We start from the raw sequence: 28,000 nt of genomic DNA, 5'->3' as shown, positions 1-28,000 counted from the left end.
GGGAATGGTTAATGAAATGCAATGCACATAAGGTATGTTTTCCTTCTTCTTCTTCTTTTTTTTTTTTTTTTGTAAATGAGAGTTCCATCTAAACCGCTCTAAGATATTAAAAGTCCTTCTCTGATCTGAATAAATATTTTCTCTTCAGGCAGGTCATATATCATAGTTTGTTTAACAGAATAAAGGCTTGTGGCAAAGGCACTTGAAGTGCACGTAGTGGTGAAAGGGCGCTGGGGGAGCCTCCCAGGGCAGCTGCGGGTGTTATTTCAGCAGTAAACCCTCCTGATGAAAGTCGCTGTCCCAGGGCTTCAGGAGCAGCTGATGTTCTTTTGAACCCAAGTGGCTGTAAAACGCCATTCCCACCTCTTTGCCTTGATCTCGGACTGAGATACTCCAGGAACGAGATACCTACTCTCCTGTCTTTGGCTTTGTGACATCCATAATACAGTGATGCCTAACATGAATCAAAAACTGACCTTGAACTTTGCTTTAAAAATATGGAGTTTTTTTAATATAATGTTTTTGTTGATCACTTTTTATTTGTTGGATAAAGATAGTATTGGCATATAATAAAATTATGCATTAAACAATAATGCGTATATATAAAATAATTAAGCTGTGATGGATTAACTTGACTCAGGGCCATTATGTATTCTTAAGATAGCCTTTCTCTAGCTTAGTGTTCCTTATCAGACCTCCCTGCCTCTTATCTGTCTGTTTCCTCCATTACATACCACACACACACACCCACACACACACACACACACACACACGTTAGCTACAGAGCTGCAATTCCTGGAGTGGCTCTTGGAGGTGGGAGCAGGTTCCAAATCTCCTCTAAGTTCAAGTGCATGGTCTTCAGTTTGATATTTAAGGCTTGCTGGCCCACCTTTTTAGCTTTATTTACCCTTTTTTTCCATCTTGTCCTCTTGCTGCTTCCCCCTAGGCCAGCTAAACTGGGTCACTGGTTCCTTCAGTGGCCTTGCACTTTTTACTTCCTTACCCAAAAGATTTTACTCAATCATTAGCATTCTTTCTGCCCTTTGTGATCCACCTCAGAGAAGAGTATAATGTTGGGCTGGGTGAAAGCCTGGGCTTTGAAGTCAAACACACCCAACTTGAAATTGTAGGTCTGTCATATATGCATAAGAACATGGGCAAGAAACTCTCATCCTCCAAAACGCAGTTCATCATCTGTAAAATGGACATAATGACACCTCATGAATTTATTGTGAGAATTAAATATGTGAGGCATGTATGATCAAAATTCCTGGCGTTCAGTAGGTACTTGGTAAAATATTATGAAACACCCCCCTCCCCCCATGGATGGTCTCATGTTTTCTTGCCCCACCCAGCAGTTAGCCTCCCCTCTCATAACCCTTTGGATCTTTACCTGATGGTATTGCCATGTTCTGTCAGCATTTCCATTTCCTTAAGCTCCTTGAAGTTTACTAGGTATTTTTCACAAATGTTGGTTGAGTTGAATTGCTGAACTAGTGTACTTAGTAACAGTAGATTTAAATGGATTTCACCATAAAATAAATGGGACTTTTAGAAAACAAATAGTTCTAGGTCATGCCGAAAGCCCACGCATCATATTTTTAGAGTGTAATAACTAAAAACAAGCGGAGTTGAAGGCCAAATCCTTCAGTTGTAAATATCTGGGGAGGCAGAAGAGGTCAAATAGCTGAGTGAAGGTCATTCGACATGGAAACATATCCAGGGTATTTAGACTTAGGCACCACTGGTTTCATCTCTACCCTTTGTAGAGTTGCAAGTACTTATTGAACTAGTGATTTCTCTGTGTTGTAGATTCTCATTAAATTATATTAGCAATGCTAACTTGCTAGTAATCATAGCAACTGACTTACTCAAATCACTGAAATTATAGAGTAGGAGTCAGGCTCCTATTCCAGTAAAGGAGCAGATGTTGGTGGCCTGTGACCAGGAGGGAGGTGGAGTGCATGCTCTGTGTTTGGCAGTCACTCTGCATCTGTCCTTTTCCTTTCTCTATCCAGGGGTGGGCAAACTTTTTGACTCGAGGGCCGCAATGGGTTCTTAAACTGGACCGGAGGGCCAGAACAAAAGCATGGATGGAGTGTTTGTGTGAACTAATACATGTTAACACTGCTGCTGGTGAAGGAGCGGAGGGGAGAGCAAGAGAACCCTCCGCTCTTTCGGCTCCGAGGGTCGGATAGAACAGCCAACGGGCTGGATCCGGCCCGCGGGCCGTAGTTTGCCCATGGCTGCTATAAACAGTGCGGGGCAAAAGTAGGTTTGCAGTTATTCATATGGAAAATAGTACGGAAATTAATAAATAATAATATAAGAATAAACTCTGTGTTTTATGTTTCACAATTGTAAGCCTACTTTTGTCCCACCCTATATGTGTGTATTCTCTCTGAGTGCCCTTATCTGGTGGGGCTTTTGGAGCACCAAGTCCTGGAACCTAATCAGAATTCTCTAGATTCTTATCTTGAAGCATCAGAGATAGGAAAAACCAGGCAAGTTTCTTTCAACCTTTAATCATGTTTAAATTATCATCCTCCCTATATATTACAAATATCTTTTAATTTAAACTTACTTTATTTCTCCATTAAGGTAGCAGCAAGACATACAGAGCTTTGCTACCCTCCCGAGAGCAACTCTGAAATCAAGACCGTCCCTTCATTATCCTACCTGCCCTCCAAAAGAGCTAAAGGGGAGAAATTTTTTTTTTTCATTTTGTTTCCAGTTAAATAGATTACAATTGGTAAGGGATTGAAGGTGAATATTTAATTAGGAAGCAAAGAATTGACCAGTATTTTTCTATATTTATATATTGCATTTTCTTCTCATTTATAGTGATGTCATGAAGAATGGAAGTAATAGTTCTGGTCAAATAACTCAGTTGGTTACAGCATCATCCCATATGCCTAGCTAGGTCAGGGGTCCTCAAACTTTTTAAATAGGGGGCCAGTTCACTGTCCCTCAGACTGTTGGAGGGCCGGACTATAGTTAAAAAAAAAAAAACTATGAACAAATTCCTATGCACACTGCACATATCTTATTTTGAAGTAAAAAAAACAAAACGGGAACAAATACAATATTTGTATTTGCATGTGGCCCGCGGGCCGTAGTTTGAGGGCCCCTGGCCTAGGTAGCGGGTTTGATCCCTGGTCAGGGCACATAGAAGAATCACCCAATGAATGCATCAGTAAGTGGAGCAACAAATTGATGTGTGTTTTTCCCCCCACTCTCTCAAATCAACCAATACAAGGTATTTCTTTAAAGGAGAAAGGAGTTCAATAACTGAAAGGGAGTAACACCATTATATTTGGTAAATTTGGAAAAATATCTTACTAATACCTTATGGCTTTTGTCAGGATCCACTTTGCTCAGGATTTATTTTACACCCCCACATACAAGGTTAATCTGTGGTGTATGATTTTCTTTCTGTCTTCATTTTTTAATTTCAATCACCTATATAGAGAGATTCCAGAGAGTGCCATTGATAAAGCAGTGATTCTTTCTATGAGTTTGGAGGGTGCACCCTCCATGCCAATAATGCCATTCATATCTAGCTTAGAATTCTTTCCCAGGTAGCATATGAAAACATCACCTTGAGGAGCAAGGATAGCTGCTTCAATTATGGAAAGACTTTGAAACAGCCTCAGGCCAGCATTTGTGAAACCTGTTCAGAGCTCCTCTCTTCTGTGTGAAGAGCTGACTCAGATAAGAATTGTTCACAATTAAATTAGGCTTATGTGAGGGAATGACAAGCTGGAGGCACTGCCCTGTGTGTTCGCCATTGATTAGACCTGTGGAAATCCTTTTCCTGGAGGGGCTGTGTGCCAGGATCTTGATGAACTCTGCATATATTAGGAAGGAGAAGGGCTCACCCCGTTAAGAGATGATGCCACAGCGGGAACCTTAGAGACAAAGTCATCTCTGTCATCTGACTGCTTTGAATAGCCCTAGGAGTTCCCTTTGCCCATTTCCTCCCATCCTGTGCATTGAACCCATCTTTTGTTGTCTACATTGGAAACCTATTTGTGTATTTTGCTAAAAATTGGAATAATTCCCCCAAATGTCTCCCTGTCTCCCCACTCAGACACGGAACATATGCAGAATTCCCAAATGACTTGACATGGAAGGTTTTCCTGCTTTGACTTTTTAATTTAGGTTAAGTGGTTGATTAAGGTTTCATTGACAGGCCCAGGAGTTAGTTTTGCAATCCATGGGATGATGGACAGAAGCTGATGTGTTAGAGTTATTGTGTTCTCCCTTGGGTTTGAGTGAGGGGATTGTTTGCAATTACATAGTCTACAGTAACAACTCCCTCCCACCCCCCTTCCAAAAAACCTGACTGCTGAAAAATCTCAGATGTTCTGCATTGTATGTCAGCATATAAATCTCGTGTAAAAACATAAAAGCACTGGCCTTGAAGGGATATTTTAAATTTTTAAAACTGATAAAAAACATGTAACATAAAATTTATCATCTCCTCTATATTTAAGTGTATAGTTTAGTAGTATTAAATATATTTGCATTATTTTCCAACTGTAAGCTAATGGTTTTGAGGTGGTCCTAGGGGAGAATGAAGTGGACACAATACGTCACATAAATTGTGAACATGTGAAAAAAAATTGGGACTTATATTAAAGTGGAATCAATGGAGAAGGAGAAGGAGAAGAATCTAGAGCAGGGGTGGGCAAACTTTTTTAAGGCCCACAATGGGTTCTTAAACTGGACCGGAAGGCCAGAACAAAAGCATGGATGGAGTGTTTGTGTGAACTAATATAAATTCAAAGTAAACATCATTACATAAAAGGGTACGGTCTTTTTTTTTTTTTTTTTTTTTAGTTTTATTCATTTCAAACGGGCTGGATCCAGCTGGCGGGCCGTAGTTTGCCCACGGCTGATCTAGAGCATAAAGGTCATTCCCAAATCCCCCACAATCCCCTAATCAGATAGACACAGTAAAGTCCAGTGTTTCAAAAGTAGATTGCTATGTGTTGAATCATTTGGGCATATATTTTATATAATCTGTATATGAACTGTGAAGGGCAAAATTACACAAATAATGTATTCATCTATTTAACTTTTACTTAGTGGAAAGATCAGCATTATAATGCTCTAGCACAGAACTGATTTAAAAAAAAAATCAAATAACCAGTAACTATTTGATTGCAAAACCAGGTAATCTTAAACTATCAAATAATGGTTTTTGACTATCTCTTATGACATGTTAAATTCAAGAGTGGGAGAGGTTGGGTCATGAAGTCTATGGCTTTCATCTGAGATTCTGTGAGAGGATGGTCAATAAACATTCTCTTTGTACTTTCAGAATATTATTTTAAAATATACTAGCAGTATAACTGTGTGTTTTTAGTCTGGAGTTTTGGTTCTCATCCTGGCCCTGCCATCAGCAAGCCTGTGTGACGACTGCTGAATTTCTGGCACCATCATGTCAACTCCAGGGCAAAGATGCTGAACTAAAATCCTCAGAAAGTTCTTCCCCTTAACCTCCCTAATTCCGGAATCACCAACCTTCAGTTATCTTATACAACAGAGCAATGCACAAGGTCAGGCAATGTGGCCAGTGCTCATTCTGTGTTAGGTGTTATTCCCCAAGTCAGCTAACATTTATGAATACCTAGTTGATTTTGAAGAATATAAGTATGCGAGGCAAAGGATTGCTGCTGTCAAAATTCTGGTTAAAAATGTTTAATCAGTAACTTTTCACCAATCAAACCATTTTTTTCTTTCTCCTAAAAAAACATAAGTATTGGCAGGATGGTATTGTTACATAGGTGAGGTTGAGAACTAACATCTTTCTTTTTGATGTGGAAGATAAAAGTTCTTGAAAACAGATGTGTAACCTAGTGGATTCTTGAAGCTCAGAACATTAGCTACTTGGTATATAGACTTTGCTCTTGCTAAATTCTTTATTAGTAATATTTACTCTTGTCTGTTAGCATTTACCGCTGAGACATGGACATGGAAAAGCAAGCTTCTGGGCTTACATTTGTAATGGTTTAATGAAATTTGCTCATCATGGTCAAATCACTAAGGCTTTTTCTTTAATTTTAACATGTTAAGTGCCCAGCCTGTTTTGTCTTTTGGATGGAAAGTATAATGTCAGTCACCAGTGACTGACTGGGTGCTTAACATCTTGAGAGAGAGAGGGAGAGATAGGGGGAGAGAGAGAGAGAGAGAGAGAGAGAGAGAGAGAGAGAGAGAGAGAGAGGAGAGAGAGGAGAGAGAGCCCTGTTAAACACAACAATAGAAATCTGTTCTAAAGGAAAATTCAGTTCTGAGCCACCTACGTGGAATGGTGTGGTAAAGGTTAAACAAACCTTCTCTCTCTCCAGTGGGACTTTAAAATAAATTTCATCTAAATTCTCATCAGCTTCCCTCTACAGCTGTCCCTAAACATCTGCTGGGGATGCTCAGAAGTGCTGCTCTCCCCCTTCACAGTTTACATATGCTTGTGTAAACTATTTATTTGTAGTACATAATTAGTGGCAAAGTGTATAGTACTTGGTTTTTAACTACATGTACTCAGGGGTAGACCAGAAGAAAACTCAATTTAACAACCTGTAATGAGTGTCCTTGGTTTAAGTCTTGTCAGAGTAACCACCCATTTACTTTCCGGCAGCTGTTGCTATTAAAGAGTGTTTGAAAATCTGTTTCTGTTCTTGTAGCTTGAGGTAGGATTGTGGGAGGAGTTGTGCCTGGTCTTGCAATCCAGGGCAGGGTTTGGTAGTCCTGTTTTGTATATCATGCTGCAGAGTAAAATGATTCCCCCAAACCATGGACAAGTGAGTCCACTCAAATGCTTAGGAGGCTGTGATCTTTGTCATGCAGAGAAAATGATGTAAACTTTCAGAGAGGTGGCCCTCCATTGACCTAGAAATATCAATCTTTCAGGGTCTTGATTTTGTTGGCAGAGTAATAGCTTCTGTAAAGAGTGCGATCCCAGTCAGGTTGATGCAGAACTGGAGAACATCGGTCCTTGGGAGCAAAAGGAGATCCTGGCTGTCAGGGTGACTGATGGCCTTGCCACTTGTGAATTCTTCCCGGAGAAGCCAGGCCAAACGGCTCTACCCCTGAGAGGTGACAGTGCCTGCATTCTCTGTGTGGGCAGGGAGCTCAGAACCCAGCCAGGTTTATACTCAGAGTAGAAGTCCAGCAGAGGGGAGCCCAGTTCTTCGCACCAGGGACCCAGAGCTGATCTCCAGGAGGCGTGATCCTTAGGACATCTCAGTGGCACTGGAGGAGTTCCATGCAGTGTATCCACGATGGACTGTTCTTGGGAATTGTGTGTTCTTTCTGTATATTTGGATCTATCCTTCTCAATATAATTGCCCTTGTTCCTCTAAGCCAGTTGTGACCTCAACATTATTGACATTTTACATAGGATAAGGCTTTGTTTCAGAGGCTGTACTGTGCCTGGGAGGACTCAGCAGCATCACTGGCCTGTACCCACTAGATCCCAGTAGCCCTTCTCTCACTGTGACATTGAACAATGCCTATAGGCACTGCCAAATGCCATCTGGGGACAAAATCGTCTCTTGTTGAGAACTGCTACTCTAATCCTATATTTTCCTGAGGTTTTATAAGTCATTTGTGTTTTATCCAACAGCAAATATTTATTGAGCACTTATGATGTGCCAAGCAGTGTGTTTAGTAATGGGCAGCAATGGTGGCCAATGGAGACAGTATCTTCCTTCAGATAATTTGCAATCAAGTTGGGATAACATACACCAATCAAAGAGTCTTACTGAAATATCACTAAAATGGTAATTAATGTCATGAAGGAAGTACTCTGGGTTTTCTGAAGACACATAATGAGGGGCTGCAGGTTGTCTCGGGGATCAGAGAATGGTGGTGTGTTTCTGTGATGGGGAATCAGGAAGGAGAAGAGAGTTGAACTCAAGGGCAGCAGCCCATGCAAAGCACCTGCAGCAGCAGGTGATCTGCCAAGAACCAGAAAGACCACTGTGGCTGGAACTCAGGGTGGTTAGAGATGAGTCTAGAAAAGAAGTCAGGGCCAAATTTGGCTGGACTGTCTCAGCCATGTTGGCAATTTGGGTCTCTCTTAACCTGAAAGCATAGGGAAGGTTTTGAAGTGTTTCAGCAGGAGGAGGATTTGCTCAGGTTTTAGGTAAGTGACTGGCTGGTTGTAGCAGGAATGCTATGGAGAGGGTGAGGGTGATGTGTTCGGCTGGTCAAGGGGTGGAGGCTGTAGGGTACTGTCCTCTTTTACACAAAGGGCCAGCACTTGGCTCTTAGTGGCACCCTCATTTTTTTCATCAGCAGTGAGTTTTATTTCTTTTCTCCAAAGCCTGGGGTGTGTACTCATTGAACTCTCATACATTCATTTGCTTTTTGAACCTACTGCATTTTAGTGTTTTCTAACTTCTGGCTTTCAGTTTCAAAAATGATGCCAGCCAGGGTCCCAAGAAGGAAGGTGAGGGAGAGTACCAGGGAGCCACTTCATTAAGCAACTACCACTGGGGCCCTAATTCCTCCAGAGTTGCCATGTACCGTAGGATTCACAGAGATGCAGTGGGATTCCCATCTCCTAGAGCAGTGATGGCGAACCTATGACATGCGTGTCAGAGGTGACACACGAACTCATTTTTTTGGTTGATTTTTCTTTGTTAAATGGCATTTAAATATATAAAATAAATATCAAAAATATGTCTTTGTTTTACTATGGTTGCAAATATCAAAAAATTTCTATATGTGACACGGCACCAGAGTTAAGTTAGGGTTTTTCAAAATGCTGACACGCCGAGCTCAAAACGTTCGCCATCACTGAGAGTGAGCTCAATGATGAGAGAGAAACATCGACCAGTCCTGCCCAGGTGTGCTTAATAATCACTCTCCAAAGACAGGATCTGCCCTTGGCCTTTCGCCTCCACTTCGTGGCAATGCCTCTGAGAGCAGAATTCTTGTCAGGTGATCGCTGAGACGCTGAGTGTTCTCACTCCTAGTCCATTTCTGGTGGCTTTTGAATAGTAACCCGGTCCTGGACCTAGTATGTTAGGCTAAGGTTGTTTATGTTGAAAATTGCTAATACTTGCTTGGTAGGTTCTTTGACGGTTCCTTCAGCTTGTGTCTATAGTAATGTTTAAAAATGTCTTGCCCTCTAAGAAGATATGCTGCCTTAAGTGAACACGAGGACCCCACTGACGGATGGTTCTGTGGCCTTGAGCGTTTTAGTTGAGATGGAGTGTGGCTGGAGCTCACATGTCCTCATTGACCTGGTCTTAGGAAGACTGTGTGGGTGGTCCCATGTGGGCACAGAACCTGTGACCTGGTCTCATTAGAACTGAGTACAAACCCAGGCGAGTGGGCATACACCCATCCATCAATAATAAGTCATCTTAATGGGGAGTACGGGAGAGCTGAAGGAACCAAATTTGCATTTTTGCCTTGTTTGCTGAGACACAGTTGCCAGTGATGGCAATGCCAGGGGAGGTGACTGACAGATTTTCTGGATTGTCAGCAAACTTCTAGACTGCATTTCATGACCCACATGCAAGCTGTTTTAAATCCTGGCCGCTTTTATCTTTCCTATCCTCAAATAATCTTTGTCTCCTTCTATTTTATAAGTTTAAGCTTTCTTCATAATATATCCATCTTCTACATGTAAGCTGTTTTGTCATTTCTTCTCCTTTCAGAGTTCATTATGATTGTTGACTGAGGCACCTTGTAGAATCTTGCCGATTTCCTGACATACCATTTCTTTTTTCTTTCCTTTTTTTTTTTACAGATTCATTATATATATTATTGATTTTTTACAGAGAGGATGGGAGAGGAATAGAGAGTTAGAAACATAGGTGAGAGAGAAACATCCATCAGCCACCTCCTGCACACCCCCTCCTGCACACACCCAAACTGCCCCCAACCAACGTACAGGCCCTTGACTAGAATCAAACCTGGGACCCTTCAGTCTGCAGGCTGACGCTCTATCCACTGAACCAAACTGGTTAAGGCCATTTCTTTATTTCTTGTACAAGTATTCTTTTTTCCTCATCGGCATATATCAGTTCTCCAATCTTCATGAGGTGAACATGGGGTATTACTCTGTTGTGTTGAATGTGTAACTCCTTCCTCATTAGATGTACTCAGCAATTCTAGACTGGGCACCTAACATGTGCAGGCTCAGTGCTGCTGTCTCACACTCTAGGGCAGCCGTGGGCAAACTACGGCCCTCGGGCCGAATCCGGCCCATTTGAAATGAATAAAACTATTGAAAAAAAAAGACCGTACCCTTTTATGTAATGATGTTTACTTTGAATTTATATTAGTTCACACAAACACTCCATCCATGCTTTTGTTCCGGCCCTCCGGTCCAGTTTAAGAACCCATTGTGGCCCTCGAGTCAAAAAGTTTGCCCACCCCTGCTCTAGGGTAACATTTGATCAAAGAGACAGGCAGTGCCAGAGCTGCTCTATGGAGCCAGTGGTCTGCTTTATCCACAGTAAGACCTGGTCCCAGGAGTTACCTGGGAAAAAATTGGGGTTGAATCCTATTCTCCCAGAAGTCCTCTACAACCTTTAGGATGTTTTCTCATTTCTCACATTTTTCTTTGGTGGTTTAGTTCTTTCAGAAAAGGTAAACATGCTATGTTCTTGATCTCCTTTAGGTCCTAGAGCTCTGTGTCCCCCTGAGCCCTACCATGGATGCTCTCTTTCCTCTTGCCCTAACATTGCCATTGCTTATCACTGCAGGAAAGGGGTGCATTGTGGGAAGCTCCACTATTCTGCTTTCCTCATCCCTGATTTTACTATGCAGAATACTCCTTTTCTTGAAGGAGACTCCTTTATAAAGGAGAAGGACAGTCACCATGGCTCAAAGGATGTTAACTTTTGGAAACCGGACAGAGCGCAGGGACCTAACCCAGCAGTAAATGTGGATTCTGTCAGAGTGCAGCAAGCAGAAAGCTCGAGAGCACTGTCCCCCTCAACCGTATTGTGCCCCTACGTATTGGAATGAACACCATTAAAGACATTGGTTCTATTTGAAACTATTTGGGTTCTTTTTTTTTTTTTTAATCTTTTTCAGGAAGTTATGTCACAGTAAATAGTTACTTGGAAATGGTTTTTCTTGTTTTGCTTTTTAAATCTTGAGCATAAGTGAATACTAGTGTGTTTACCCTTTGGTTTCTTTCAGGGAGGCCACCAGAGAAAAACTGAAATCATGCATTTCTTTGGAATATTTTCTCAGCCAAGCATAAGAGCAAATTATGTCCTCTCCATATAATTTTTTTTTCTCACCTCAAGATGAATTTGTTCCTCCAGAGAGAGAAGTGATTTTTAAAAGGCTTGAACAACATGCTAATCTTTCCTTCTGATAGCCCCTGGTTGAATTAGCCCTGAATTCAAAGCATTTGCTGATGAAATGATACTTGACATTAACCAGTGTTGTATGGAAATATGTCTAGCACCTGGGGAGAAAGAAAAGGAGGGTATTCATAACACTGCCACTGTGTGGCTGGTTCTCCCATTTTCCTCAGAACCTACTTGAATTACACTTGCTTCATGCTGACTGACTTTTCTCCTGAGAGACCACTTTTGAACAACAAAAGATCTGCACCACTGGACAAAGTTAGAATTTACAATGTTATTACCATGAAAATGGGGGAGGGGAGGGGAGGGGCATTGCGTAAAGGTACACTTGGCTGGTTGGAATTCTTTTTCCTCCTTCGGAGTGACAAGAGGTGGTATCATATCCTTGTAAATGAAATGCTTTTCTTGCTTCGAAAAACCTGCTTAGACTTGGGACTCTAGGAGATAAGCTGAATTTTCCAGAGAAGAGTGAAATCTGAACTTGGCCTTAGGTTTTGCATCTCAGAGTATGGTTGACTTGGCCCCCTGATTTTGGCCTTGACTATATAAAAACAGATTAAAAAACTATGAGGCTATATGGATGATTAGTCAACATTAAGTTTCTTCCTCTCATGCCAGTCTTTGTAGCACACAGAACCATGCCAGTTCTTTACTTGCTTTTTTTTTTTTGTTTTTATGTGAGGAGAAAATAGCACAGCAAACTATAGAGCAGTCATCTCATTCTTCAGTTCGGGCATGGAGATGTGTTTATATGACAAGTATTGAAGCAATTTCTTCATGAATAACTCTCAGCTTAGTTGAAATGAGAATTTATACCCTGTGATACAGTGTAGGAGGAAGAATAATGAACTAGTCTCAAGAATCCTAGATTACACTCACATCCAAAGCTTTCCAGGCAACTGTGTGAACTGTCTGAGGCACAGTATTTCCCAACTGTATTTCACAAAATATGCTGTCTTCCCCTGCAAGTGGCTATGTATGCTGGGGGTGTGAGGAGTGGGAAGAGAGATTAATGAACAAATAGGTTTTAGAAATTGTGCATATTATATCCCTTGGAATCACGGTTTATTTAGTGTGTTTGTATGTGGAACAAGTGTTTCCTGAGTCCTAGGTACCAGTCCTAGGTACCACTATTAGTGGAAATAGACAATAAATATAGACTGTGCTTTCATAAGGAGATACCAAAGTAGGGTAAATGATCAGCGATGACTAAGGATAGGAAATGGGGAACATTTATTTTGAAGCATACTAAAGTCTCCAAGAAATTACAAATTATGCAACCTGTTTATGTTTGTTTAACCAGTGTTTCCTAAAATGTTGCTATTTTAGTTGTAGACCTATTCACATCTCATCAAATAATGTGTCCTGGAACTGGCAAATCATGTGTTAAAGGAAATGGTTGACTATTTCCTGAGGGTCTCTAAGTTTTTCACTTATAATTCCTGATTTGTCTGAGACTCACTTTCATCTTCTCCCGAAAGCGTGTTGTGGAATTCAGGTGTATGCTGATTAGGCAAGTTTTACTCAATAAAAATTGATGGAGTTTTGGCCTTTCAAGGGTACTGTAGGAAGAAATAAGGGGACTTACTACCCAATATGTAATTTAAAGGCACACATAATGAACTTCAATACAAGGAAGGATGTGCTATCAGAGAGGTACATGTAGGCAAAAGCCAGAAAAAGCTTTGAGCCAGGGTTCTGAGGATGGTCGTTCCAGGACCAGCATCCCTTGGGGACTTGTTGCAATTGTAAATTCTTGACCCCATCCCAGACCATCAGATCTAGAAACTGTGGGGTGGAGCCCAGCAATGTGAAGCCCACCATGACTCTGATTCTTGGGAACGTTTGAGAATCACAGCGTTAGAAGTGGAGTTCACACTTGGATGGAGAATCTCGGGGATTTTTTCATAGAATAGGTGGCATTTTTAATCTTAGAAGATGAGTAAAACTTGTGGACAGTGGAACAGTAGAACTGTATTCATTTTTTGTTGTTAATCCTCACCCTAGGATATTTTTTTCACTGATATTTAGAGAGAGTGAAAGGGAGGGAGGCAGGAGGGGTGGGAAGAGAGAGAAACATCAATGTGAGAGAGACCCATCAATTGGTTTCCTCCTGCATGAACCCTGACCAAGACGAGATGAAACTTGCAACCCAGGTACATGCCCTTGATTGGGAATGGAACCTATGATTCTTGGTATTCGGGCTGATGCTCTAACCACCTAGCACACCAGCCTGGGCTAGACCTATATTCTTACAGGAGGCAATAGCAATATGAGTCAAAATCACAGTAGAGATCTGAGGGCCAACTCTAGCTTTTTTACTAGCAAGCTATGTGACTTTGTCCAAATCACTTAACCTCTCTCAATTTGTTTCCTTCACTTTAAAACTAGAGTGTTGGGTTAGACAATTTTATGATCCTTTTGACTGTAAAACTCAATTAGTTTACGTGGCTCTGGTACTAGCTGAGTAATGGCATGACATGAATTATTTGTGACCCAAGTGCCTAGTATATTATCCTGTACACGCTCAAGCTACAATGGTTTGTATTAAGAAAAACGACACAGTAAACATTTTTCCTTCTTTTCAGGTGGCCATTAGCATCAGCCAGAGAGTAAAACTTGATTCCCTCGAGTGTCATACAGGCAGTGCATAACTGATTTCAGGAGCAAGGGCCCAGAACATAAAGCAGTGTCATGAGGATGGTAATTTGAGCAGCATCGGAGCAAGCTGCTCTGGGAGATCAGGCTTAGCAGTATCTGGCTGTTCTGGGACTCATCATTGCAATAGAAATGCTCCTGGAACTCCCCTGGAATTAAATGCAGATCTGCAGAGTAGCTCCTAATGCAGCTATTGTTTCCTAACTTTGAAAGTGTACATGTGGGAGTTGGAATGGGTTGCAGAGCTGCGGCAGTAGCCCTTGGCCCATGTCACCATGTACAGATGCCTCCCTGGCGCTGACCCTGACCCATGGCATGGGGCCTGGGGAAGGGGGATGGCTACCCTGTGGATCGTCTTGTTCTTGACCCTTTATCCTTAACCCATTTTTTTTTCACCTGCTTTTCATATTGCATCCCTTCTTCTGAACACCTTCATAATGAAATACCATATAATATTTGTGGAACATGTACTAATACTGTGTGCCCGTCACGATTCCAACCCTGTTACATCGCAGTGGGAATTCTTATAGTCACCATTTTAAAGATAAGGAAACTGAGACTTAAAAAGCCTTAAGTAGTACCCGAAGGTCACCTAACCAGAAAGTGACAAAGCCTGGATTTGAGTCAGGGTTCTCTAACTTTGGGGTATAATATAGTAAGCCGTTGCCTTTAGTAAAGAAAATATATCCTCTCCTTTACCTTTGATGTAGAAAAGAAAATGTCAGAGTAGGTTGTAAATTTCCTTCCCCATCGTGTGGCCCACAGATTTTGTCTTAGTTCCATGTTTAACTTAATAGCTAGCAGTTGTATACATACCACTTGCCTGGAACTGTTTTAAGTGCTTCATTTTTATTAACTTGAATCCTGGTTGGTAGGAGCGATTTTTCTCATTTGATAGAAGAGGCAGCTGAGGCACAGAGAGGTTACATAATGTACCCAAGGTTACACAAGTAAACGGCAGAGCTGGGGTTCAAACCCAGGCGGTCAGGCATCACAGCTTGTATTCCGGACCCCGCTGCACACACAGCCTGTGTGTAGGTGGAGGACTCACCTGAGCGGCAGCTGATTTCCATTTGCTGTTCTAACACACGCCATCTTCATGAAGGATGTCTTGCAAAACTACGGCCTTCGTATATTTACTTTTTTCTTTATGGTGCGGCCTAACCGCACATTTCCTCAGTACCATGTCTGTCCTTTCAAAATATATAAGCTAGGAAGGGATGGAGTGAAAATAGGATGTTTTCTTAAGATGCCTTTTTTACTCTTCAGGAATCTCAGCTACTGAAGGAGGCTAGTTTAATGATGGCAGAAAACAGCTTCACTGGGTTACCAAAGCAAGCAGAGGCACCCTGCTGGGTCAGTGCATGCCAGAGTGGTGGCCTTGGTGAGAGCTGGTCCCTGCTCCTGAGGTCTCTGCTATTTCTTCACCCCTGGAGAGGAAAATTGCCCTGCCCTTCTGAGTCCCATGCTCAGATCCACTCCAAGTGGGTAGGACAGGGTGGGGAGGCACTTTGGACTGCCTCCGAAAAATAAATGTCTCCAAGTTTGATTGATGGCTTGAAGAGCTCTTTGGAGATTTTATCAAAAAATATTGATTATGTTACTAAGTCATAGAAAATAGGCTCTGAGGTTGGGAACTAAGTGCTTTCTTTAAAATAACCCAGGAGCAGTAGAATAAATCAATATGTAGAACATCCAAAACACTGTAACCATCATGTTGGTTTCAGTGCAGAAAAAGCAGTGCTAGTATTTACTTTGAAAATTTTATGGAATTCCTAATTTCTAACACTCACTAATTCTCTAAATCAATGAAAGAAACTTACAAGGCTTTTAAATTAATTTGTGCCAGATAGGGCTTTTTCTTTTCTACTTTCCCCACTCCCCAAAATAAGGAAGTAAAAAACTTATGAGATGTTGAGATGTTTTAGTTTTAAGAACTGAGTCCAACAAGTTTAGTCCTGCTCAGTTTTTGTGTTAAATCCAAATTTCATACACAATAATACTATTCCATGACCGTTTGATTTGGAGTCATTTCTATTTGCATTTAAGCTAACTCATTCTGCTTTATAAGAAAAGAATTTCCAGCAGTGTATCTTGCTGGGGGAAAAACAAAACAAAACAACTTAGCATGCAACATACCAATCTTGGAACAGTTAAATTGAATGATTTTTTTTTTCTTCATATTATGACAGCATTCTGTGCTTTGAAGGATTCACCAGAAGGGTTTGTAAAAGTAACTGTCCCCTTTGGGCACTTAAATGTTTACTTAGAAACAGTTAACTACTTAGAGGGGAGAGTAGGACCAGGGAGAGTAATAAGGTGTCAGAAAATGATGATCACTGCCAAATGATGATAAAACCACATTTCTCAAATTGTTAAGTAACTCAAAGAAAAAGTAATTCAATTAACACACGTTTCAGTGCGGCACCAGCTCTGTACCTGGGAGGTCTGAGACCTAGTATTAGGGAAATCACTTCATCTCTATGGGCCTCAGTTTCCTCATCTGTAAACTCAGGAGATTGGACCAGCCAGTCTTTAAGGCTCTTTAGAATCTGAATACTTTCTTGGTTCTGTTTCCTAAGTGAGATGTGCTTTTTTGGGGAGGGATCTGGAAACTGAATATAGTAAAGGCTTCTGGGCCTCCAGGTAAACCTGTATCTTAATGCTTTGTTCAGCAAACCAGTATGTGTTCCTCCTACATGGCATCTGCTGTGCTGGGTGCTGGGAATAGGATGAGGTACAATTGCTGCTCCTCCCTTCAGGTTTCCTTTAGTCTGGGTTTAGGGTGGTAATGGCCGGCAGAGGGGGGGGAGGAGGGGGGAGTGGACAGACTGAAAACAAGTTCAGTTGAACTGAATTTGCCCCTGGAGCTGTCTTCTTCCCTGATGACCACAGAGTCCAGACTCTTTGAGGAAAGTGTCAGCAAAACTGCTCCCACCGGCAGTGAGTGGGAAATGAGGCAGAAACTGTATTGGTATTTCCCTGGGGATGCTAGACATGACCTCCGCTTTCTACTTGGAGAGAGTATGCATGGCCTTTGGTCATTCCCTTATGAGAGCCATGTCTCATTCTATTATATTCATAGTGAACCCAAACCTACCTCCCTATCCTGGAGCATTCTCAGATGATGAAATAAGAGTCTGTTGAGGCATAGGAAGTATTATTAAAGCCTCTTCTGGTTCACATCTCTGATCCATAAACAGGGCTCTCTCGCTTCCATGTCTCACTGTGTGCTCCATAGCGAGGCACCTCTGGTTGCACTGGTCCCATTTGAATCTACTGCCTCCAAGCTACTGCTTCCCACACTAAGCACCTGAGGCGTTTCCTAAGGACAGACAGCAGAGGCATTGCATGTGAAATTAGCTTCCCATTATAAAAAGGTATCCTATATTCTGCTTTTCATTTTTACTGTCTGTTCTGCTTCTGAAATCCATATATTAAGCTGTACTCTTTCTACCTGCCTACTCAGTGTTTCCTAGCTATTAAAGCAGAGGAGAATAGCAAGGCATATTTCACCACCAGCTGGAACCAAGCAATTCATGTCTGGAATTGTGCTTTATGAGAGTCTCCTGACGAGCAGAATTTGGCGGAAAAATAGAGAGAGAGAGAGAGCGCCTTGCTCGGTGTGGAGAGGGCCTGGACACCGGCCTCTGCTACCAGGAAAATGAGGTTTGCTGGGCTCATCTATAGAAAGGGTATGAATAACATGTGCCCTGCCAATCCAGGATGTGAAAGTGTTTTATACAGTTGTTCCCCTCTCATCCGTGGTTTCACTTTCCAAGGTTTGAGTTACCCACAGTCTACCTCAGTTCAAAAATATTAAATGGAAAATTCCAGAAATAAACAATGTACAAGTTTAAAATCAGGCACTATTCTGAGTAGCATGACAAAACCTCTTGCCATTCTGCTCTGGACGTGAATCATCTCTTTGTCCAGCGTGTCTACGCCCTTTACGCTCAGGCCTGGTGGTGACGTAGTAGCCACCATCTTGATGAACTAAGCCACTGCCATGGTAGCTCAGTGTTCAGGTAACCCTTATTTTATTTAATAATGGCTCCAAAGTGTTAGAGTAGTGATCTTAGCAATTTGGATATGCCAAAGACAAGCCATAAAGTGCTTTCTTTAACTGAAAAATCATGTATGTGTAGGAAAAACATATATATATATATATATATATGGGGTTCGGTACTATTTGTGGTTTTAGGCATTTGCTGGGAAGTCTTGGAAAGTATCCCCCTTGGGTAAGGGGAGACTACTACAAACTACAAAATAATTTATAATATTTTTAAGTGTTAAAATTCTGTAGGTAATTTTCAGCTTACAGCCAGTAATTGGAACTAGTTTAAAACCAGAAAGAAGATAACCAAATAGAAAAAAGGTGGGTGGGTTTTATGCTTTCCCATCAATGATACATGTTTCCTAGTTTAATAGAATTAAATGATGATATAAATGCTTTTCGGGGGCTTTAATTACTTCATTCTTAGAGAGAAAGATGGTGTGATGGGGGAAAAAAACAACACATGGCTTTTACAATAACAAAGACCAGGGTCTGAGATCCTGCTTTGTGACTTACCACGGGAAGACCGAGACCTCTGCTGATTGGGACAATAGTCCAACCCAATAGGTTAACTTCTCTTTCAGTTTTCTAACAGAGTTTGGTAGTAGCTTAGGGTTGTTATAAGGATTAATATAACAAAGTGGGAAAATTCCTGACACAATGCCCAACTCACAGTGTGCAAAATATTTAATTTCCCATTTAATGTGCAAAACATTTAATTTCCCATGCCTGATTTTCCCCACATTCCCCATAGAGGAGAAAGGGAATGTGAGGTCATGCAGCATGTCCCCTAGTGGAAGAACCATAAACAAGGAGATTCTAAAAATCTAAGCCATCAGGGTGCAAATAGAATAGCTGTTTCTTCTTAAAGAGCCCATTTCTCTCGACCTTCTGTTTTAAATACTTGACAGAGCTCAAAATTGGAGAATATTTTTTATCTTTTAATCTGCATATTCATAGAACTATTGTGACTATGGCAATTGAATAGACTGATAAAAATAATTGGACATCATTCCTTAAATTACTCTTAAGAAAATAAATTTCTTAAAATTCTTTCGTTTTCTGTGGGTTTTATTTATTTTTATTTTTATTATTTTTGTACAAATCTTACTGTTGTTGTTCTGAGTAGCACAGTCCGCTCATGGATATCACTTAGGTGGTGCAACTTCTTAGGGGTGGTTCTCTCTGCTTTGTTTGTTATGCGATGTTTTGTTCATTCTCATTGTGTTGGATTATGCATAAACCTTGATCAGTTTAAAAGTCAGCACCGCAAAAGATGATAATGTCTTGGATGCATTTCTTTAAAATACAATAATTATGAAGTAATTATGTAACCATTAATGAGTAATATTAATTGAAGAAACGTTAAAAATGAACATAAATCACACTACCCAGATCATCCTTTCTAAATATAAAAATACGGCTGACATTAGATGTTTAATAATAGAATTATACCTCAATACTATTTTATGATCTTGTTTCTTTCTTAGCATTATATCTTATTACATTTGAAAATACATGTCTTTTTATTAAAAATTATTTTTACTGACTGCATAGTATTTCACTTTATGAATATGCCCAAATTATTTGATTCTCTATTGATAAGCAATTAGTAGCTTTTCAATTTTTTTGTATTTTAAATTGAGCTATAAGTAAATGTATACTTGTATAATTATTTCCCTAAGATAAATGCTTAGAAGATAATTCCAAGTCAAAACTAAATGCAATTTTTAATTCTTCCAGCATATATTTCTAAATTGACCTTCAGAATGCAAGAAATCTTTCACAAAGGAATTATTCCATCAGTAGTGTATGTGTCAATTTTTAAAAAATCAAACCAGTTGAGATTAAATCCTAGTGATTTTGAATTCCTTGTCATTGTGTAGTAGAAAGGTTTCTACTTTTTTTAAATTGTATTTATGTTTTAGTAAAAAGAGTTTTTTAGTTAAATTTATTGGAGGGACATTGGTTAATAGGATACTATCAGTTTCAAGTGTACATTTCTATGATATGTTCATTGCATTATGGTAAAAAAGTTTTATAATAAAAGTATTAATAGCACTGTTTCATAACAGTTATTTCCTAGGCCTTCTCCCACTTTCCTCTAAGTTAACTTATTTTTTTTCTCTCTCTTTCCCCTCCCCCAGGATGGAAGTATGATGTGATGGATATAAATATGGGATACTGTGTGGGTACACGGCCTCCTCCTTCTTGCCTCATCCTCCTGCTTCTCAAGCTCTTGGCCACTGTCTCCCAGGGGCTGCCGGGGACCGGGCCCCTGGGCTTCCACTTCACACATTCTGTTTACAATGCTACAGTGTATGAGAACTCAGCAGCCAGGACCTACATCAACAGTCAGAGTAGAATGGGCATCACCTTAATTGATCTGTCCTGGGATATCAAATACAGAATAGTATCTGGAGACGAGGAAGGCTTTTTCAAAGCAGAAGAAGTCATCATTGCAGATTTCTGTTTTCTCAGAATAAGAACTAAAGGTGGGAATTCTGCCATATTGAATAGGGAGATTCAGGACAATTATTTATTGATAATAAAAGGTTCTGTCAGAGGGGAGGATTTGGAAGCATGGACCAAAGTGAATATCCAGGTTTTAGATATGAATGATCTGAGACCTTTGTTTTCACCCACCACATACTCTGTTACAATAGCAGAAAGCACACCTCTAAGGACTAGTGTCGCCCAGGTGACAGCAACAGATGCGGATATCGGTTCCAACGGGGAGTTCTACTACTACTTTAAAAACAAAGTTGATCTCTTTTCCGTTCACCCCACGAGTGGTGTCATCTCTTTAAGCGGACGATTAAATTATGATGAAAAGAACAGGTATGATCTGGAAATTTTGGCTGTGGACCGAGGGATGAAGCTCTATGGAAACAACGGAGTGAGCAGCACTGCAAAGCTTTACGTTCACATTGAACGGATAAATGAACACGCCCCAACTCTCCATGTAGTCACTCATGTTCCTTTCTCGCTGGACAAAGAGCCGACATATGCGGTGGTGACCGTCGATGACCTAGATGAGGGGGCCAATGGAGAGATTGAGTCTGTTTCCATTGTGGCTGGGGATCCTTTAGATCAGTTCTTCCTGACTAAGGAAGGAAAGTGGATACACGAATATAAGATTAAGGAGAGAAAACAGGTTGACTGGGTGAGCTTTCCCTATGGCTACAATCTCACTCTTCAAGCCAAAGACAAGGGTTCGCCGCAGAAATCCTCTGCCATCAAGATAGTCCACATTGCCAACCCCAGGAGAGACACAGTCCCAATTAGATTTGAAAAAGAAATGTACGATGTGAGCATTAGTGAATTTTCCCCTCCTGGTGTTGTGGTTGCTATAGTAAAATTAAGTCCCGAACCGCTGGATGTGGAATACAAATTGTCACCCGGGGAGGATGCACAGTACTTTAAAATTAATCCTCGGTCAGGTCTCATTGTCACAGCACAGCCTCTGAATACCATTAAGAAGGAGGTTTATAAACTGGCGGTGACCAACAAGGAAGGGGATTTAAAAGCACAAGTCACCGTCGGCATAGAAGACGCGAACGACCACACCCCAGAATTTCAGCAGCCACTGTATGATGCTTTTGTGAATGAAAGTGTTCCAGTGGGAACGAGCGTCCTGATGGTTTCAGCTTCTGATAAGGATAAAGGAGAAAATGGGTACATCACCTACAGTATCGCCAGCCTGAATATGTTGCCGTTTGCCATTAACCAGTTTACAGGGGTTATTAGCACAACCGAAGAGCTGGATTTTGAATCCTCTCCAGAAACTTACAGGTTCATTGTCAGAGCCTCTGACTGGGGTTCCCCATATCGCCATGAAAGTGAGGTAAATGTGACTATTCAAATAGGAAACGTCAATGACAACACCCCTCTCTTTGAGAAAGTGGCTTGCCAGGGAGTTCTTTCATATGATTTCCCAGTTGGGGGTCACATCACAGCTGTCTCAGCCATCGATATTGATGAACTTGAACTTGTAAAGTACAAAATCATCTCTGGAAATGAACTTGGTTTCTTTTATTTAAACCCCGACTCTGGTGTTTTACAGCTTAAAAAGTCACTGATGAATTCTGGCATTAAAAATGGTCAGTTTGCCCTCAGGATTACAGCGACCGATGGAGAGAATTTTGCGGATCCCATGTCTGTAAACATTTCAGTCCTACACGGGAAGGTGTCTTCAAAGAGCTTCAGTTGCAGAGAAACTCGTGTGGCTCAAAAGCTGGCAGAGAAACTGCTCATTAAGGCAAAAGCAAATGGGAAACTGAATCTGGAGGATGGATTTCTTGACTTTTATTCAATTAATAGGCAAGGACCACATTTTGACAAGTCATTTCCCTCTGATGTGGCTGTGAAGGAGAATCTGCCAGTTGGTGCTAACATCCTGAAGATTAAAGCCTATGATGCCGACTCTGGCTTCAATGGAAAGGTGCTATTTACAATATCTGATGGCAACACGGATAGTTGCTTTAATATTGATATGGAGACTGGGCAACTTAAAGTCCTTATGCCCATGGATCGAGAGCACACAGACCTCTATCTCCTTAATATCACCATCTATGACTTAGGAAATCCACAGAAATCTTCATGGAGGTTGCTGACCATCAATGTGGAGGATGCTAATGACAATAGCCCAATTTTTCTTCAAGACAGTTACACAGTTAACATTCTTGAAAGTTCAAGTATTGGCACTGAGATTATACAAGTGGAAGCCAGAGACAAAGACCTGGGTTCTAATGGTGAAGTCACTTACTCAGTTTTGACAGACACACAGCAATTTGCCATCAACAGCTCAACTGGAATCGTTTACGTAGCTGATCAATTAGACCGGGAATCCAAAGCGAACTACTCATTAAAAATAGAAGCCAGAGACAAGGCAGAAAGTGGCCAACAGCTCTTTTCAGTTGTCACTCTTAAGGTGTTTCTGGATGATGTCAATGACTGCTCCCCAGCCTTCATTCCCAGCAGCTATAGCGTGAAGGTTCTTGAAGATCTCCCCGTGGGCACTGTCATCGCTTGGCTGGAGACCCACGATCCAGATCTTGGACTAGGGGGTCAAGTGCGCTATTCTTTGGTCAGTGACTATAACGGGAGATTTGAAATCGATAAAGCAAGTGGCGCCATTCGCTTGAGCAAAGAGCTGGATTATGAAAAGCAGCAGTTCTACAATCTCACGGTTCGGGCTAAAGACAAAGGGCGGCCTGTCTCTCTGTCATCGGTTTCCTTTGTTGAGGTGGAAGTGGTGGATGTCAATGAAAACCTCCATACCCCCTACTTCCCAGACTTTGCTGTGGTTGGATCTGTAAAGGAAAACTCGCGTATTGGAACAAGTGTGCTGCAGGTGACTGCCCGAGATGAGGACTCCGGGAGGGATGGAGAGATCCAGTACTCCATCAGGGATGGCAGTGGGCTTGGAAGGTTCAATATAGATGACGAGAGTGGTAAGTTTCATATTTTGTGCCAGAAGAGTAAGTTTTGCCTCTCGCAGATCGTCAAAATGGAATAGTAAATGGATATTCTCACACACTACAATAGAATGACAAATGAGGTTGTATTTGGTGTGGAGGTGACACAGTAAAAGCTTTTTCTTAGAATACGTTGGTTTACAAGACCTGCTTATATAGTGATGGTCATTATTTTCAGTGGAGATGTCCTTGTTTTTTGTTCTTATTTAGCACTGTTTCTAGATTATCTCTTGATAAGCATAAGTAATATTCACCTTTGTTGATTGCACTTTTGACTTTCACTAAATTCAGGGCCTTGACAAAGAAAATTACATTTGAATTGGCTTTACATTAGAAGTGTGAAATAGATTTTCAAATGGCTCTTGTGTACTAATCTTTCCCTTTACAGGAATGCTTTGCTGAAGTGATATCAGTAGCTTGGTCTACATGTTTCAAGGGCACATCTGGCCCCTTGAACAACAGCATTTGCACCTTATATGCTCCATTAACATATAGAGACCTGCTTTTACAGATGTTTTCATGATAGATTAGAGCAGGCGTGTTGTAGATTTTATTTAGTAAATAAATTTATTTTAAGATTTTATTCTTAAGAATTATTTTTTTATATTTTAGAATATGGGGCAGAATTTACCCAATATTATTATTGCCCCCTACCTATTTAATTACCGTCCATCATAATACAGATATGTATATTTTTTCTATTTTTTGTTATTCTTATTATGTGTCCTTTAAGTGTACATGCACCTGGGCATGTGCATATATGTATGTGTTCCTTGATTAGCACTGTGCATTTTTCTAGTCTACTTTGGATTGAAGACATCTCAAAACAGGGGCTGTGTCTTCTTCATTCTTGTGTAAGTGGTAATATTAGCACTTGACAGTCTTCAGGACATACGTGTCTATATTAAATCATTTTCAACAACACTCACAGGGCGCTTTGTTCCCAGTAATGATGATGATAATTAAAACAGGGAGTGGGAAGGTCCATTATAGGGATACTAACTGTACATCAATCACACCAGAAAAAGGATTTGATGCAATCTATGAAATATTGGATAGGAATTACAAAATGTGTACCCTCACAAATTTAAACTGTAATTTTTGTGTATACCTGGGCTCTGATTATGGGCGGTGTTAAATGATAAAATTTGTCTTCATAGCCATAATAAAGGAAAAGGTAAATGGCAAGAAAATTGGGTTCTGATTCAGCCACCTACTCTATTTTATTACATATAACTTGCTATATGATTTGGAATATATTTTCACCTTTGACATACAAAATGAGCAAGGCTGGGAAGTAATCTTTATTGAGTGTCTACTCTGTGCTAATACTTTATTACTACTACTAATAATGATTTCTTTGAATACTTACAGTGGGCAGTAAAATGTTTGAAGGGCTTTATAATCGTGTCTTATTTATTTCTCCCAATAGCCCCATGAGTAGAACTAATAATGAACTCCTGAACTGACATTCAGAGAAGGTATATAATCCGAGTCAGGTTTCAAACTTAGCTCTGAGTGCTGCAGTATATTATGCTGTCTGCCATCTAGAGCCGATATGGACTTCCTTGCATGTTCCTACATATATTTGAATTTGGTATTGATCTAAAATCTGTAAGACAATAAAGTGTTGAACAGATTTTAAAGTCCTTAAACCCTGGGCTCATTGGCTGATGACACAGGTCATTAATCACCTTTCTATCTCCCTTAGAGTCCCATTGTTTGTGTGGCTTTCCTGTTAGAGAAGCTTACCTTTAGGACCCAGGTGGATGTGGGCAGTTGGGTCAGCAGGAAGGCGTTGGACTGAATCATTAACTACTGCTGGCTAGATGACTACATTAAGGCACATTGAGCTGTTTTATTAGGAAGTTTCATCTTGGTGTAGCCCGATGCAGGGAAGAACAGGGACAGTTTGTTGAAAGTGGCCTAGATTTCCTCTGTTTGTACCATGTTATTTTGTTTTCATCTTGGGTGTTATTTCAGAAAAATGTGTGTATCATTTCCTCTGATGATATAGCTTCCCTTGTAATTCTTGACTTCAGAAGTTTGAGGTCCTTTACCTCTCTTGAGAAATCACCTCACTGCTCTGCATTTGTTCTGTTAGATCCTAAAGTACATACAGTGCGCTTTGCCACGGATGATAATAGTGCCAAGTACATTTTGACATTGCTGTGTGACTTAAAAGCTCGTTCTTGGAAACGTTCACTCCTTTGGGTTAAAGAGAAGCTACGGGAGTCATGTCTGCTCACATGCCCACAAGAGGACATAGATGGATCTCTCCTAATACAGTGCTCTTTTGGGGGTATTCATTACATATGTTTCTGACTTACTTTCCCAGAGGATTTTTAATCTTTAAAACTATAGTGGCATTGTCCTTTTCCACTTTTCATTTTGCTTCCTTCTCTTTGAAAGTAAAACTATGCTTTTCTCTATATGATAGAAAAAAAGTTGGGGCTTGATGTTGAAGTTTTTAATGAAGGTTAGAATTTCCATATAATAATATTCTTAATCATCTTACTTCCTCCCCTCTCACCTCTTATAGATTTTAATAGCTGAGCCCAAGACGTTGATGAGGAATGCTTGCCTGGACTTGTGTTAGGGAGATGTTAGGGTTAAGAAGTTTGGCAAATGTACGCCCAACAAGAGAGACGTTATCACCATGGTGTTGTTGGGTTTGCACTTCTGTTGAATGATCCATAAGCTCTTGGTTTCCCAGTGTTAAAAATCATGGCTTGAGCTGCTGGCAGAGTGAACAGCTATTTAGCCCTGCAGCTGTTACTGAGACTGTAGTTCAGACTCTGTTGTCTCCATTTGACCCTTGGGCATAGAATGGCCTAAACTTGTTTGGATTTTTGTCTTTCAAGAACCTTGAAGTCAGCTGCCAAAGGTTACTTAATAGCTCACATTGTCTAGTGGGTCTCAAATTTAGGAGTGCACATGAATCAGCTACAGAGTTTGTTAACAATGCAGATTCCCAGGGCCAAGTCCCAAAGATGCCGATTCAGTAGGTCTGGGCTAGGAGCCCAGGATTCTTCATTCAGGCACTCCAAGCATTCCCTTTGCGTGTGGTTCGGAAACACTACCCTAAATTTACTTGGCCTCTTCAGAGAGTGTCTACCAGGTTATATCTTTCCTGTAGAGTCTTTCTCCTTATTCTTTTGAAAGGCAGGGAATTGAGCTCATATTTTAGATAAATTTCCTTATTAGTTGAGTGTTACAATCCAGATAAATCTTCTATCATTTATTAGCAATGATAGTTTCCTGAATGCCTTCCCAATGGATCAAAAATATATTTCTGTGCCTCAGTAATTGCATGCTCCTGTTTTGTGAAACTGCATGTGCTGGGATTAGTTGATCCATTTAGTAATTTTATGTTCTCCACGTTTCTGGAACTCAGTGAACAAAACCATACCTTTGCAGTTCTTTACCACTCACAGGCATTTAATAAATGTTTAATAATGTTCACAATAAATGGATTAACTGTGGGGCCCAACCACAGTGGATTTGATCACAATTTAAATTACTAGTCTGGAAGACTCAATGTAATCATTGTTTCCTTCACTAAGAATGCATTCTTATTCTTTGACACAACAGGAATTCATATTCTTTAATGTTTAGGTTTTAGATGGCTTAGAAAGCACACATCTATTTTAAACTGTTATTTTCTACTAGATTCTTTTGCAAGCTGTAAACTTAAGCAATGATTTCACCATTTTTATTTACTTAAGATTAAAGAAATGCTTAATTAAGATAAATATTTTCTAGTTTAGGACATTAATCATTTATAATTGGGAAGATATTTTTGCCATCCATTATTGCTAATTATATTATTTTTTTCATTTATCAAGTATCTATTATATGCCAGGCACTGTGCTAGGTGCTTTATGGACACTGTTTATAATTGTCATAGTAGTTCAGCAAGGTCAAGTTTAATGATGCTTGCCCAGTTAAGGTCATGCACCTGGACGCTATCTGAGCTGGGATTGGAACTCCAGAAATGGGCACCAAATGTCATTTTAGTCACTCTCTTTCCACTCCAGCATGCCTTAATAACCTTTATAAACATCCACTGGTCACATTTTTCTGTATCATGATGGCTGCATAACAACCAGTCACAAAATTTCAGTGGCTTATCGACACAGACTTTTTTCCCTTGCTCCGTTGACTGGGGAACAGTTGAAGCAGCACTGTGGCAGGCTGTGGATTGAGTGTATGTTCCACATGTCTTCCCGTTGCAGGATGCAGGCCGAAGGACTGCACAGCTATCTGGGATGTGATGTTCTCAAAGGGGAGGTCAGACATGTGACAGGGCTGCTGAAACCTGCAGTACCTCTTAAAGCCTCTGCTCAGAAGGGGCTCACATCCTATTAGCCAGAGCAGGTCCTTAGGGGTAAGCTCAGTGTTGAGGTGGGGCAGTGAAGAATATTTCTATAGAGGGAGGGAGGGAAGAGGAATGA

General features: G+C 40.6%; 1 protein-coding gene across 2 annotated transcripts in view; it reads left to right on the top strand.

Moving 5' to 3' along the window:
* The first annotated feature begins 20,227 nt into the window (after positions 1 to 20,227).
* FAT3 (FAT atypical cadherin 3) overlaps positions 20,228 to 28,000 on the top strand; it is a 520,751-nt gene continuing 512,978 nt past the window's right edge. For both annotated transcript variants that reach the window (XM_036324714.1, XM_036324713.1), the window contains exon 1: positions 20,228 to 23,519. In XM_036324714.1, the coding sequence (XP_036180607.1) occupies positions 20,228 to 23,519 (3,292 nt within the window). The remainder of the gene's footprint in view (positions 23,520 to 28,000) is intronic.

This window comes from Myotis myotis, unplaced genomic scaffold, assembly GCF_014108235.1.
Source record: "Myotis myotis isolate mMyoMyo1 unplaced genomic scaffold, mMyoMyo1.p scaffold_m19_p_10, whole genome shotgun sequence".
Classification (NCBI taxonomy): Eukaryota; Metazoa; Chordata; class Mammalia; order Chiroptera; family Vespertilionidae; genus Myotis; species Myotis myotis.
This window is presented reverse-complemented; position numbering and strand designations above follow the sequence as displayed.